Source organism: Schistocerca gregaria, chromosome 8, assembly GCF_023897955.1.
Source record: "Schistocerca gregaria isolate iqSchGreg1 chromosome 8, iqSchGreg1.2, whole genome shotgun sequence".
NCBI lineage: Eukaryota > Metazoa > Arthropoda > Insecta > Orthoptera > Acrididae > Schistocerca > Schistocerca gregaria.
The window spans coordinates 101,705,438-101,720,748 of NC_064927.1; the positions used below are offsets into that span (position 1 = coordinate 101,705,438).

Below are 15,311 nucleotides of genomic sequence, written 5' to 3' on the forward strand. Positions count from 1 at the left end.
CGCCGGGTGAGGAGCCTTGCCTTGCTTTCTGTTTTTTATATTGTTGTGGTTGAGACGCTTGAAGAAGAAGAATGACAGGCCGCGGCAAGGGAGGAAAGGGGCTCGGCAAGGGTGGCGCCAAGCGGCACCGCTAGGTGTTGTGCGACAACATCCAGGGCATCACGAAGCCCGCGATCCGCCGCCTGGCGCGCAGGGGCGGCGTGAAGCGCATCTCTGGTCTGATCTACGAGGAGACGCGCGGAGTGCTGAAGGTGTTCCTGGAGAACGTGATCCGCGACGCGGTGACGTACACTGAGCACGCCAAGCGCAAGACTGTGACGGCCATGGACGTGGTGTACGCCCTGAAGAGGCAGGGGCGCACCCTGTACGGTTTCGGCGGTTAGGCGGTGTGAGACCGAAGGAAGGAAAGAGAGATTGAAAAATGGCCCTTTTCAGGGCCACCACAGTGTTTGGAAGTTGAAAAGTGCGAAAGAGTCTGTGTTGCTGGTTTTTTTTTTTTCTTTCTTTTCCTTTTTAGTCTACTTGGCCTTTTAGTTTTGTTTGGAGTTTTTTTGACGTGGTGTGCGGTGCGGTTGGGAGGGAAGGAAGCGTGCCCTTGCGGTTGTGTGAGCTCCTTCCTTCCTTCCTTCCTTCCCCTCCCTCTTTGCTTGTATGCTTCTTGTCGGTGGATGGGCTGTGTGTTGCGGCGCGGCTGAGTGCCGAGGGGTTATTTTTGAGGTGTGTTGTTGTGCGCCATGTGTGCTGGTTAATGGTCGCGAGACTGTGCGTGCGTGGAGTGGAGTGGAGGAGGTGGCCAAGTACGTGTGTACAAGATGGCGGCGCCTGTGTGTGTAAGAAGGAAAAAACCGTACACAGAAAGAGAGAGAGAGAGAGAGAGAGAAAAGTGGTGCGACGAACGACTGGAATTCTGCTTTGGACGTAGGTTTGTGTGGTGGCCCTGAAAAGGGCCGATTGTTTTGTTTTTGAGCCGAGGCGGCAAATGGCGCGCTGCGTGCCAAGGGAGCACGCGGCGGTGCCGATTGCGCTGTCTCTCTTTTAGGCCTTCTTCTCGGTCTTCTTTGGCAGCAGGACGGCCTGGATGTTGGGCAGGACACCTCCCTGTGCGATGGTGACGCCCGACAAGAGCTTGCTGAGCTCCTCGTCGTTCCGTATGGCGAGCTGCAGGTGGCGCGGGATGATGCGCGTCTTCTTGTTGTCGCGGGCCGCGTTTCCGGCCAGCTCGAGCACCTCAGCCGCGAGGTACTCCATGACGGCGGCGAGGTAGACGGGCGCCCCGGCGCCGACGCGCTCGGCGTAGTTTCCCTTGCGCAGGAGGCGGTGGATTCTGCCGACCGGGAACTGGAGCCCAGCCCTGCTTGAGCGGGACTTTGACTTGCCCTTGACTTTGCCTCCCTTTCCGCGTCCGGACATGGCGATGGGCTAGTTTCGAAAGAAGCGAGAAAGAAAAGCACAACGCAAACGGTGCGAGCCGCAGCGAGTCGAGCAGCGGAGTGCGTGCCGGCGCCGGCTTCTTCTCGCTTCATCTTATACTTTCCCCTCTTTGGGGAAGTGTGTGTGGGAGTTTGTAGCCTTTTGGTTTTTACTCCCCTGTGTACTTGTGTGTGTGATTTTTAGCTGTAGTTTTTTTGGTTGTCTGTGATATGTGATGAATGTTCTGTGTGTGTCTGGTACTTGCCTGAGGTTGGCGAGAATATTGGTGTTTCTTGGGAAGGAGCAGGATTGAGGATTGGATATTGGGATTTAATCTTTGACTTAATCGTCAAAGATCGTCATGGGGCGTTTGTGTTTATCGCGGGACATGTCATACCGACCTAAGGAGTGGATAAGGTTATTCTCAGACCTGGAAGAGCTCTCGTAGAAAGCCCTTGCCAGATCCTGGAATCTTTCTTTCAGGAGTGGTATTTCAGCAGCGGCGTGCAGATCGTCGGTGGGGAATCCCATGGGTAGGTGCAGTGCCCTCCTGAGGGCGCGGTTCTGCAGCCTCTGGAGTTTGTCCAGGTGCTCCTTCGCCGCGTATCCCCAGACAGGGCACGCATATTCCATTACTGGCCGGATCAGGGCCTGGTAAACGTTTACTCCTATTGTGCAGGGGAGGGAGCTGGTTGTGTTAAGGATTGGGTACAGGATGGACATTCTGGCGCAGACCTTCCTGTGGATCTCGTCTATGTGGGGTTTCCACGTAAGACGAGAGTCCAAGGTTACGCCAAGGTACTTGGCGGTTTTGCGCCAGGGGAGTTGGGATCCATTTAGGTGAAGGTGGAGGGGGGGATGTTGAGGAGGTTCGCGCCTTCCGAGCCTACGGGTAATCAGCATAGCCTGCGTCTTTTCCGAGTTGATGGTAATGCGCCAGCGTCGGGCCCAGGTTTCTGTGTCATCTAGAACCCTTTGTAGCCTACGAATGACCAGGTCCTTGTTCGCATTTCTAGTGTAGAAGGCTGTGTCGTCTGCATACTGTGCGGTGTGCACCAGGGGGGCGGTCGGCGTGTCCGCAGTGTACAGACTGTACAAAACGGGCCCCAGGACCGATCCCTGTGGCACCCCAGCACGAATATGCCTTTTGGTGGAGGTGGCAGTTTCTACTTTGACAGAGAAAGTTCTATCCGTGAGGTAGCTTTTGATCTGCTTGACTATGCTCCCGGGGAACCCTTGTGTGTATAACTTGTAGAGAAGCCCTCTATGCCATACTGAGTCGAAGGCTTTGGCTACATCTAGTAGCACTATCCCGCAGTAGCCTCTGTGGTTGAAACCCTCTGTGGCTGCTTCAACCACTCTCATGATCTGTTGTGGGGCAGAGTGGTTCTGCCGGAAACCAAATTGGAAATCCGGCAGAAGTTGCTCTCTGGTAATGTGTTCCTGTATAGGTCTTAGCAGGAGGCGCTCATAGATCTTGCTGAGTGTCGGCAAGAGGCTAATCGGCCTGTAGTGCTGCGGGAATAGAGGGTCTTTCCCTGGTTTGTGTATCGCGACCACTTCCGCGTGTTTCCAGCAAGCTGGGAACTCGCGGGAACGAGTAATCTCGTTGAAGACGTTCGCGAGGTGTGTGATTGCCGTGGGTGGGAGGTTTTTAACTAACTGGTTGGTGACACTGTCGTGTCCTGGCGCCTTTTTCAAGGGGAGGGACCTGATTACTTTTGCCACTTCTTCGGGGGCAAATATTGTGGGTTCGTCCTCTGGGTCCTCCTCAGCATTGAGGATGACAGCCAGTTGGCGACGGACCACCTCTTCGTGTTCATCATCCTCGGGTTCTGCCGCCTGAAACTGCTTCTCGAAGGAGTCGGCGAGGGCGTTGGCCTTTTCAGCGTTGCTGTAGGCCAGACCCCTTTCTCCATGCAGTGGCGGCATCCTAGCGCGTCTTTTGGTGAATTGTTTGGTTGCTTGCCATAGTGTATGATCGTCTACTTTGAGGGCTGTGAGGCGGTTTTGCCATTGCTGGTTTCTGTGCTCATTGAGCGCTGCTTTCAGCTCTCTCTGCAGACGATTGAGCAGCCTCCTAGTGGCCTGATTTCTGGTGATCTTCCACTCTTTTGCCTCTCTGTTCTTATGACGAATTTGGGCTATCAAATGTTCCGGGAGCTGTATCTGCAGCGGCGGGCCATCCCTTTGTGCAGGAGTGGCCGCTTCTGCTGCCTGTAAGATGGTACCTGTTAGGTCTTGTAGCGCTTGTTCTACTGTTTCGGTAGTAGGTGGCGGAGCGCGAGCGATATCAGAGGCGACAGTTTCTCGGTATCGCTCCCAGTCTGTACGCTTGTAAGACGTCGGGTACCGCGGGAGTGCTACCCATTCTCCCACGTCGACCTCCAGAATCACCGGGTTGTGGTCGGAGGACATTCTGTTGATTGTCCTCGCGGCAACAGACCCGGCAATCCTCCTAGTGAGAGCTATGTCTAACACGTCGGGCCTGCCTCCATTTTTTGGAAAATGTGTGGGCTCGACTGGACCCCATGTTTCGAAGTGGTGGGTGCGCGCGAGTTGTTGCAGTTTGGCGCCTGCTCTGGAGGTTACTCTAGAATTCCAATCAGGGTGTTTGGCATTGAAGTCGCCCCCTATTATGAGTTTGCCTTCAATTTGCCCTAGAGCAGCTATGTCTCCCTCATCTATTTGGTCTTGTGGGGGTCGGTAGATTGCAACAACTGTTAGGGGTCCGGTGGCAGTGGTTACTTCCACAGCCACTGCTTCGATTTTATTGGTAGCTGGTAGGAATACCTGGTGGTGGGGGATCCCTCTTTTTACGAATATGGCCACTCCTCCGCCGTGCGTTGGCCTATCTCTACGGTAGCTAACATAGTTGGGAACTGTCGCTTTTATTCCCGGTTTTAGGTGGGTTTCCCCCATCATGCATATGTCGATGGAGAACTCCCTCATGAGTTCTCTGAACTCGACCACTTGATTAACAATGCCGTCTGCGTTAAAGACGCACATTGTCAGGCCTTGGATATTTGGTCGTCTATCCATGATGGGGTTTCGAAACTGCTGAAGAAGTCGCAGAGGGGAGCGACTGCTGGACTGCTGCCTGAAGGGCAACGAGGACCTGCGTGTTCTGCTTCTGGGCTTCCCTGAATTCCTTCATCATTTCCATGACGAGGTTCATGGTTTGCACCATAACACCTAACAACTGATCTGTGGGTGTGGACTGTGTGTGGGGTTCCCTAGCGCTTCCTCTGTCTTGGTGGACCTGGTCGTTGTTGTTGTGTGTTTCCCGGTGTTGTTCTTGTGATTGTGTCTGATGTTGTGGTGATTGGGCTACGCTTCCATGACCTCTCGAAGGAGAAACCACTTCAGCGTATGTTGCCCTCGGTGTGTCCGGTCTTGGTTTTACCCAGCCCTTGTCTGTGTGTGTTGACATGTTTTGTTTCTTTGTGTGACTTGTGTTGGTGGTGTTTTGCTTCCGTGTGTGGGGGGCGGCCTTTGCACCCTTAACCTGATGTGTGTGTCGTTTGTGGACCTCACAACCTTGGTAACCCGCTGTGTGGTTTTTGCCACACAGCGCGCACCTTATTTGTGGGTCCTTGTGTTTTAGTGTACATGTTCTTGTGTCGTGGGCCTCGGCGCACTTTCTGCACCTTATTGGCATTGTACAGTACGCCGCGATATGGTTCATGCCCTGACACCTGAAGCACTGTACCGTCTTACTTTTGCGGCGCAGCGGTTCGATGGTGACAGGCACAGCAAGGACCGTTTTAATTTCCCTTTTGTTCTGGGGAATATCAGGGAGTGTCACCTGATATAGTGGCCACTTGCTTTCGATGTAGCCCATCTGCTGGACCGCCTTGACGACGTAACCCTGGGCAGTCAGGTCTGTTTTAATCGCCTGGAGGGATACTCGTCTAGGCAGGTCTCTAATTACAATGTTTTTGTTGCGTGTTTTTGTTGTGGGGAACGTGTAGTGAGGTATGTTTTTGTCGTTAAAGAGTGTTTTGACTGTCGTGTAGTTTTCCAATCTGCGTAATGTTATCTTTATTTTGTCACCACCGGCAGGTTTTGCCTGGAAGTTGCCTCCTCCGATTTCCGTCTTTAACAACTCGTAGAGTTCCTCATAATTACGAGGAAACTCCGCGACAATCGGAGGGAGTTGTTGCGTGACTTGTTTCTGTGTTTGTGTTGTGTTGTTTTGTGTCTCTGGCTCATCAGCCACCGCCTGGAACCTATTCGGGGTGGGTTCCACTCCCCGAGCCGGCGGAAGCCTCGGCTGGCGAAACGTTTTCTTCGCCAGCACGAAACCGTCCGAGTCCTGCCCGGTTACGTGGGTCCCGTCCAGTGCAGTTGTTTTCTGGTTCCCTCCCAGGGCGACAACAGGTGCTGTCGGGGGCGCAAGTTCCTCAGAGGGTGAAGGAGTGGTTGGGGCATTGGTGGTGCGGTGATTCTTCCCCTTTGTGTTATTCTCCTTCCTATCCTTTTTCACACGCCGCTGTTTGGATGTAGAGGGCTTGTGTGGGGGGGATTTAAGGAATTTGGATCGGGTGGAGTGCTGGGACGAGGTGGTGGGTTTGGGGAGGATTTTGGTCGGTAGACGGGTTGACTGCTTGCTAAGGGATGAAATGAAGCCTGGGAGGTTGGCGGTGGCGTGAGCAAGCAGGAGCGGACTTAGGAGAAGGGAGGGAGGGGTGGGATTGCAAGTACTGACGACGTATGACGATGTTGGCGTTTTGTGTAAGATAGCATTCGCTGTGTTTTTTGCCATGTCCGAAACGGAGGGGGGGGTTGCTGCCGGGGGGTGCCAGTTACAGCCTTCGTTGTCACCGTTAGGTTTCTAGGCTGCATTGCTGGCCCTACTGTACTAGTGGACGCGGATAACTGGCTGGCGGCGGCGGAAACCATCTCTTTGGTCCCGCGGCCGGCTTCCAGGTCCTGGCCCACAATTTCCCTAACATTGGGGGGAGCAGAGCCTAGCTCTGCGGCAGCTGGTGCGCTCGACCCGGCCGGCGACGCGGCCCGCGGCAACGACAAGACGCGACCTTTGTCAATAGCGGCTGGCCGCTTTGACCCCAAGGCACCTCTGAAGCTCGACATTCCGCAAAACGAAAAAGAACACGACAATTCTGCTGTCGGACGTCGCTAAATAAAATAACCTGCCCGCCGTAAATGCTTACTGCAGACCTCTGACAATGAGTTCCCGCCAATGCTTTTATAAAAGCAAAGCCAGCGATACTCCTGGTTTGTCACCCGTACAAGCGGGGGCCTATGGCTGACAGCGCGCGAGTAAGAGGAGCAAGCTCAACCCTTGACTGCCGCTCAGCGAGTGCCGGCGCCGGCGGGGTGGGGGTCCTTTATGGGCTCGGGTGCGGCGGCCGGTTGCGCGCATCTCCAGGTCATGGTGTTCAACGCCAATGGCCTCTGCCGCGACCTTCACGAGTTCGAACATCTCCTGCGGACGCAAAACGTGGACATCGCTCTGGTCGGGGAGACCCACTTCAAGCCTGGACTGCGGACCAACCTGGCAAACTATTCCTGCTATCGCCACGACCGACCGACCCGAGGGGGAGGCACAGCGATCTACATACGTCGCGGTCTTCGCCACTATGCCGTCCCACTCCCGCAGCTACATCAGGTCGAAGCCACGGCCGCGGCAGTTGAGACCACTGACGGCGCCATCACATTCATCGCTGTTTACAGGCCACCACGCCGACCTCTCAACAGGGAGGACATCCGTGCCCTGCTTCACCTACCGGGCCCGCTGTTCCTAGGAGGCGATCTTAACGCCAAGTCAGCTGCCTGGAACTCTATCCGGGGTACTGCAAGCGGCCGGCTCCTGCTCACTCTTCTGGAACAAGAGGACTCGCACGCGTGCGGACCGGAAGAGCCGACGTGCTATCCCTCAAATGGAGCGCCTGACGTGCTTGACATCGCCATAACCCGCCGTCTGCGATATCAACTGTCGGCCGAGGTGCTACACGCCATGCACTCTGACCACCTGCCAGTGATGTTTGAGCTGGGTATCGAGCCGTTCAACAGCCCACGACGTCCAAACTACCGGCGCACAGACTGGGGCGCATTCAAGAACGATGTCCGCCGACGCCTGATGCACCCGCCGCCTGCAGCGGATGACGACGTCGATGCAGCTGCCGAAGTCTTCCAGGAGGCGGTCAGCACCGCCCTCGCAGCCGCCACTCCTCTGTCCGCCGCCACTGCACGCCGCCGCCCGCCGATACCACCAGCTGCCCTGGACATGATCCGCGCCCGAAACCGGCTACTTCGGGAATGGCGAGTAACGCGGGAACGCCGCCTCAAGCGCCGGATAAACGAACTTCGCCGCGACATCCGGACAGCAGTCGAAGAGCACAGGAACTCCGTCTGGGCCCAGCGCCTTGCTGCCTTCTCCAGAAGCGCGGAGGACTACGGCTGCGTCCGCCATTTCACCGGTCAGAAAAGGTCGACGGTGCCCCCTCTCCAGACACAGACAGGCGCCGCCTACACACCGGTGGCGAAGGCAGACGCCCTTGCGGATACCTTTCAGGCCACATTCCGCCCGCTCGACGACGATGTCGACCGCCATCTTATCGACCTGGTCGACGCAGAGGTGCCCACCTTGCTGGCCCGCCACGACGAAGAAGCTGACGCTCAACCTGAAGTCTTCTCCACAGCGGAGGTCGCTGCGCAGCTGCATGCCCTCGACCCGAGCAAGGCGTCGGGCGAAGATGAAATTCCCAGCCGTGCCCTACGGGAACTGCCTGCAGAGGCTGTGATATTTCTCACAGCACTCTTCAACTTGATCGTGCGCTGCTGTACCTTTCCGCGCGCCTGGACTCGCGCGATCATCGTTGCTGTGCCCAAGCCGGGGAAAGACCGTCGCCTGCCCGCCAGCTACAGGCCCATCAGCCTGCTTCCGCAGGTTGGGAAGGTGTTCGAACGCCTGTACCTCCGCATACTGCAACACCACATTGACGCCTACCAGCTGCTGCCACCGGAACAATTCGGATTCCGGGCTGGCCTGTCCACGGAACTGCAGCTCATCCGTGTTACCGAGATGATAACAGAGGCCTTCAATCGTCGGCACTACTGCGCTGGCATCTTCCTGGACGCCTCGCGCGCCTTTGATAGCGTCTGGCACGCCGGTTTGCTTTGGAAGATGCATTCCCAAGGCTTCCCGCCCGCTGTACTCCGACTCATCGCGTCCTTCCTGACTGGCCGCACCTTTCGGGTGCGGGTTGGCGACGACCTTTCGTCATCTCGGCCTATCCTCGCGGGGGTACCGCAGGGGTCAGTCCTCGGGCCGACTCTCTACGCGCTCTCCACTGCTGACGTTCCGCAGCCACCTCAAGTAAAGCGGTACATCTACGCCGATGACCTCGCGTTCTTCGTCTCGCATCGGCGGGCGGAAGTCGTCCACTGGCGGCTGCAGACAGCCTGCGATGCGCTCCTCTCCTGGGCATCCCGATGGCGACTCCACTTCAACGCTGAGAAGAGCCAGGCAGTATTGTTTACGCGGCGGCCGTCACCCCACCACGCCTTCAACATCCGGCTTGGCGGGAGGGCCCTGCCTTGGAGTACCCAGGCACGTTACCTGGGGGTCACCCTCGACAGCCACCTCACCTGGCAACCCCAGGTCACTGCTGTCAGGAAGAAGTTTGATGCCAGGCTGGCCCAACTTTACCCACTTCTCAACGAGAGGTCCTCTTTAACGGTGGAAAATGGCCTGCATATCTACCGGCTCTTCCTCCTGCCGCTTCTCCACTACGCCAGCGCTGCATGGGGCAATGCTGCACATTGTCACCTCCATCGGCTGCAGACGGCTCAAAACAAAGCGCTCCGAAGGGTCTTCCACGTGCCCTGGATGTTTCCGGCACCTCCACTTCACGCAGCGGCGGATCTCCCCGAGGTCCTCCCCGGGTTCCGCATCAGAGCGCAGAAGCTGTACGACAGAGCCCATCACTCGCCGTTTCCACTCGTCCGCGGACTTGGAGCGCCGCAAGACCAGAGAGAGTCGTACCAACGCCCTGTGGCACTTCTTCGCCGCTAGGGCCTGACTCAATTTTTCATTCTTCTTTCTCTTCTTTACCTCTTTTTCCTTCTTTGGCCTAGCGCCACCTGACGTCCTCCTCACCTTCCCACCCTGAAGCCAAAACCCCCAGCTGAAGTCCAACCCACCTTTCGGCTTTGTCCACTGCCGATGGAGGCAATGCCCATGGGTAATATCCTCCTCCTACCCCCCCCCCACCTCTCTCACTTGAGAGGTCTGCAGCAACGGGTGTGCGCCGGTTGCGCGCGCGCCCCATTGTTCGGCGGCCGCAGCAGGGCGAGCTGGTAAAGGTGCGGCGGCGGCGTGCGGCGGGTGCCACTGTGTGGGGAGACGCTGACTGGAGCGGAGCGCTTGACTGACTGACTGACTGCGCGTGCCTGCCTGCCTGCCTGTTTGTTCGTGATGCCGCCCAAGACTAGCGGGAAAGCCGCCAAGAAGGCTGGCAAGGCGCAGAAGAACATTTCGAAGGGCGACAAGAAGAAGAAGCGCAAGAGGAAGGAGAGCTATGCCATCTACATCTACAAGGTGCTGAAGCAGGTGCACCCTGACACGGGCATCTCTTCGAAGGCGATGAGCATCATGAACAGCTTCGTGAACGACATTTTCGAGCGCATTGCGGCCGAGGCTTCTCGCCTGGCGCACTACAACAAGCGCTCGACCATCACGTCCCGCGAGATCCAGACCGCTGTGCGGCTCTTGCTGCCTGGCGAGCTGGCCAAGCACGCGGTGAGCGAGGGCACGAAGGCGGTGACCAAGTACACGAGCTCCAAGTAAGGAGGTGGCTCTTGGAAATAGGAGGCTCGTCCGCGGCGCGGCGGAGAAAAGAAAAAACGGCCCTTTTCAGGGCCACCAAAATGCCTTTGCGGGAAGGGCGGAATTGTTGTTGTTGTTGTTGTGAGCGGGTGGACGGCGGCACAGCTGTAGCTGTGGTGTGGTGCGGCGCCGGCGCCGGCGCCTTTGGTTTTGGTGTGACGTTGGGATACACACTTTAGCCACAGCCGGGTCGTGGGCGTGGGTGTTTCGAGACGTGTTGGTGTTAGGGGGGCGGATCGCTGGAGTTGGCTTGTTTGATATATTTTTTTGTCCCCTTTGTATGGTATGGCCGGAGGTGTGGAACGGAAAGCAAACCGCGATTGTCGGATGTCACACCGTTGGTGGCGAGGGTGAGAAACACGTTGCCGCCTACAGCTGCTTCTACGCCGAGCGGGTGGGTTAAGTTAGTTGGTTGGTTGGGCGACGTAAAAGTGGAGCGTGGAGGTGTGTGTGAACGTGAGGAGACACGCATTGTATTGTATTGTATTTGTACGCGCGAGGTGAGTTAGGAGACCACGCGCCACGACGTACGGTGCCCTCTTTCGACCTGACGTCTGACGTCTGACGTCTGGTTTTTGTTTGTGGAGGTGGTGTCGTCATTCTGGATGTACGTGTATTTTCCGCTCAGTTGAGTGAGGTGACGCGAGACGACGGCGTCGGTGGTGGTTTATTTTTTTTGTTTTGTTGTTGGCGCCCCGGGGATGAAGAGGGGCACCCGACGGTAACGAGAGGTTGCACTTTGTGATCGGTCGAATGTCCGGGGAGCGAGGAATAGGGTGGGGGGTTGAAAAGAAACGCCAGTGTAGGGCAACGGGACGGTGAACGTTCCCGTGGTGTCGGAGGTGTGCAGTGGGGGGGGAGAAAAAAAAAAAAAAAGCGCGTAACGGCGCGGCTGCTGTAAGTGTCTGCCGTGGTGGAAACGTTCTCTCCAACTTTGGTGGTGTCCCCTGTGTGTTTTGTTGTTCTCTATATCGTGTGTCCCCTCGCACAAGACGCTCTCTGGGCGGGTTTGATTCATTCATTTTTGCATTGTCACGTAGCGTAGAATGGAATGCGCAAGAGTTGAGTGAGACTGGCGACGGTATATGGTCTGAGCAGCGTCAGCTGCACCGCACTCCCCGGAAAAGAATCTTGGATGCCGTGCTAACTGAAATTTGGTGGACGGGGTTCTCAAGGCTGTTTTCCTATTTTGTTGTTTGTCTAGTTAAGATGGTGAAATGACGTCGAAGAAGCAGTATTGTGCTCACAGAAACGGAAACAAACTGTTATGGAAATGCCCTAGTTTTGATGAAAGGAAAATGTGTTTGAATACAGGATGGTAAAGACCAAGTGCGTTGAAAGAAACGTTGTGAAGGAACGAACGTTCCCTGAATTGGTTTCTTTTTGTTCCCGAGTTGTGTACAATGGACGACGGTTGTGCCATATCGCAGCATTGCATCATCCCCAGGTTTTATTTCAATTGAGCGATAAAAAAAGGAAAAAGAGAAGAACAAGAACACTATCGAAATGGTCTATGGTGTGTGACCCACAATTGTTGTCTTTAAATCACTTACCCAACCATGTCGTAAAAATATTATTTTTTTTTTTTTTTTTTTTTTTTACAGTGGCTGCCCAATGACCTAGATATAACAGAGAGAGAAACACATGGCGTGTCAGATGTTTGTTTTGTTTTCCCCCCTCCCGTCAAGTGGCAAATGCGAACACCGTGAGCTGTAATTGACGATCGACACTAGTATGGCGCGAAAAGGGGGTGCGACCTGTGCAGTTGTGGGCGAAACTTTGGGTGATGGGCTGTCATGCGGCATCGCGTGCGTTCATTACCCCTCGGCGGCGGCGCCGCAGCTCCGTCCAGCTCGCGCTCTCGGAAACAACCCTCTCGTAATGCCGCGTCTCCGTCACTGCAATTTTCAAAGGGAAACCTGTGTGGCCGGTGGGGGTGTGTCAACCGTTGGCCTCAAGCTCCGCCGACAAAAAGTGTTGAGTGTATCCAGTGTGAGAGAGGTTGACGCTTTTCGTGGTGTGTGTGTGTGTGTGTGGCAATGTTTTGAAAAGTTTGCAACGTTGAGAAGTGTTGACGCTGAAACTTGCGGGCTGTGTGGCCCTGGTGGTTGGCTGGCTGGAGACGCGGGCGTGTCCAGTCGGTCGGTTGTTGTGGCTGAAAGGTACGTATACGTTTCCGCCGTCCCGTCGGAACTGCGTCTGTCTGGAAGGTATGACGTGACGTGCAGTTTTTATTAGGTCAGCCTCGTTGTGTATTGTTCCATTTGTTGCTCACTCGTCACCCGTATTTGGTGTGGCGATGTATGTGGACGTACTGCTGGATCAGTGTCAGGGTTTCCGTGGGAGGTGTTGGTTGGGTTGGATTTGCCTGACACGGCTGAGTCCGCAATTGGCCTCCCGTTCGTTGATGTGATATGTGGGTTCTGAGGAAGAATGTGTACGAGATAGTTGCCCTGCCCTGCCCTGCCCTTTCTTTCGCGTTCGTGTGTGCCCCCCTTGTTGTGTAGTGTGGGTTGAACATGGTTCTTTACCGAGTGGGGGGGGGAATGGGATGGACGGATCCGTTGCTGTTGCTGTCACCGTCAAGACAACGCATGCACGCACCCCTGTCCTACGAGAAGGTGTGTCAACCGGGGTTTCGGTAGTCGTGTGTGTAGGGGACGGGGAGAAGCAAAGTGGAGAGTGCGGCACGGGCAGAGAGTGGAATTGGGGCGCGTTGATGTTGGGAAACATCCCCCAAGGGTTGCGGGATGATGTGGCGGTGAGAGCGGGGGGCGGGGGAGAAAAGAAAAGCGAAAAAGAACTAAGGAAGAGGAGGAGGCGTGCGTGTGCGCAGTGGCGGGGCCCCAAAGACCTGTCGTGTGGTGTCGGCCGAACGCGAACGCGAACGTGTGTGCGGGGCAGCGTCGGCACGGAGAAGCGAGGAGGAGAGAGAGAGAGAGAGAGAGAGAGAGAGAGAGAGAGAGAGAGAGAGAGAGCTGGTCTGATGGGTATTTTTTACCCCCTGTACTCGAAGGACCGGATCTGTCCTTGATCCCTGCCTTCTGTCTGATTATGTTGGGTAACAAAATGATGGGATGATAGGGTCTCTTGGGTGTGTGTAGATGTTTGTTGTTTAAGTGAGTGTTATGGTGTTTTTATTTTATTTTTGTTTATCATGGTATGTTGTAGTTTGTGGTGTTTTGTCGTGATGGGAAATGTCGTTCTTGGGTCGGGTGGATTTTGTCCCAGATTTCTGATGAGTGGGTGGTTCGAATCCGTGGTTTGGTGGAAAAAAAAACTTTATGGATTTTTCTTTGGATGATTTCCGGGATTTTGAGTATGTTATGGTTTGTGTATATGTCTCGGTTTGTCTGGTACCGGCCGGCATCAGCAGCAATTCTGAAGTATTTGTTCTGCACCCTTTTTTACTCTTGTTATGTTGGTGTCTGCGGCCATTGACCAGATTTTCAGAGCCGTAAGTGATGGCTGGTTCCTATGACGGTTTTGAAGATTTTCTTTTTGGCGCGCATATTTATTCTGTTTCCTTTGATGATTGGGTACAGTCTGAATATTGCTGCTGCAGCCTTGTTACAAACGTGTGTCACATGGTCTCTAAATGTCAACCTCTTGTCCAGCTTGATGCCTAGATACTTTATTGTGCCTGACCATGGAAGATTGTTATTTCTGAAGCGTATATGCAGGTTAGGAGGTATTCTTTTTGAATGTGAATCGTATTGTATTGCTTGGGTTTTCTCCGCGTTTATTATTTTTTTGTTTCCATTGGTTAGCCCATTTCTGGATGGATTGTAGGTGTTGCTCTATTTTTGTGACTCTATATTGCAGGTTAGAACTGCTGCGGTAGACTGCAGTGTCGTCTGCAAATAGTGACAAGTGTCCTCCCAGCTGTTTGTTTGTGTATATTGAGTAGAGAATGGGCCCCAGCACTGAGCCTTGCGGGACTCCAGCCTCTATGGATCTAGTGTTACTTGCCGCTCCTGGTACATGGACATAGAATGCTCTGTTGCGGAGAAAAGAAGCAATAATGTGGATGGGGCAGTTGTACTGGTGGAGCTTGTAGATAAGGCGTTATCCGAATGCTTTTCCAATGTCAAGCAGGACTGCTCCAGTACTGTGTCTAATGTTTCTGGCCTGACATATGTGCTCGACTAGTCTGGTCACCTGGTGGGTGGTGCTGTGTTCTTCGCGGAATCGGAATTGTTGTGGGATGATTATGTTGTTATCCTTTAAGAATTGAATTTCTTCAGTTCAGTTTGAATGAGCTTTCCGAGAACCTTTCCAAGGAAGTTGGCCTATAGTTTTGCGGAAATAATAAGTCCTTGTTTGGCTTTGGTAATGTGATGACTCGGGCCTGTTTCCAAGTAGTTTAGTCTGAAGCAAGCATTATATATTGATGTTAGATAGATAATTGATAGTTGCTGGAGGTAGGTGATGTAGTAGTTGCGGTTTGATGGAATCTGGGCCTGATGCCTTCTTAGGATGTGTGTATGTTTGTGATGTGATAAGATATGGGGTTTCTGCGTTTATTGGATTGTGAAAGATGTTCTGATCGGGGCACTTAGGATGCGGTTTTACCCTTCTGAGTACCATTTCCTGGTGGTCACCAGTTTCGTCATCTACCGCTTCTGGTGCTTGGAATTGCCTTTCTAGTGAATCCGCCAGTGCTTCAGCTCGGTCTGTGGGGTCGTTCCTTCCCCATGTAGATGTAGATGTTTCGTGTTTAGTTTACGAGTTTTAAGAAATTTCCAGAATTTTTCCTGGTCCCTTTCTGCTTCTCGTAACGTTTCCTCCCACGCCTCGCTACGGTGGTTTTCGGAGCTCTCTTTTTGATCCTCCCGGCCAATTGCTCTGATTTTCGTCGGTCGGCTGGGTCCCTGTAGTTTTGCCATCTCTTTCTGGCGCGCGCGGGCTGCGGTTGGCGCCTTTGGTGGCAACGGCCAGGGCAAGCAGCGGTGTGTGGTGTGGTGCGGGGCGGGCAGGGGCAGGGGCGCAGTGGTGGTTGACGGATGGCCTGGGGGCCGAAAAACGGGCCGGCCGGCCGGCG

At 54.6% G+C, this 15,311-nt stretch overlaps 1 protein-coding gene and 1 pseudogene across 1 annotated transcript; one reads left to right on the top strand and one right to left on the bottom strand.

The window, feature by feature from the left end:
- The first annotated feature begins 71 nt into the window (after positions 1 to 71).
- LOC126284196 (histone H4-like) lies at positions 72 to 408 on the top strand (annotated as a pseudogene).
- A 627-nt stretch (positions 409 to 1,035) lies between these two features.
- On the bottom strand, positions 1,036 to 1,420 carry LOC126284193 (histone H2A-like). Its single transcript, XM_049982948.1, has one exon. The coding sequence runs from the start codon at positions 1,408 to 1,410 to the stop codon at positions 1,036 to 1,038; it is 375 nt and encodes a 124-aa protein (XP_049838905.1). The 5' UTR covers positions 1,411 to 1,420.
- Between the last annotated feature and the right edge of the window lie 13,891 nt (positions 1,421 to 15,311).

Coding starts and splice junctions, on each gene's coding strand:
- LOC126284193 (XM_049982948.1), bottom strand. CDS start 1,410: ATGTCCGGACGCGGAAAGGGAGGCAAAGTCAAGGGCAAGTCAAAGTCC.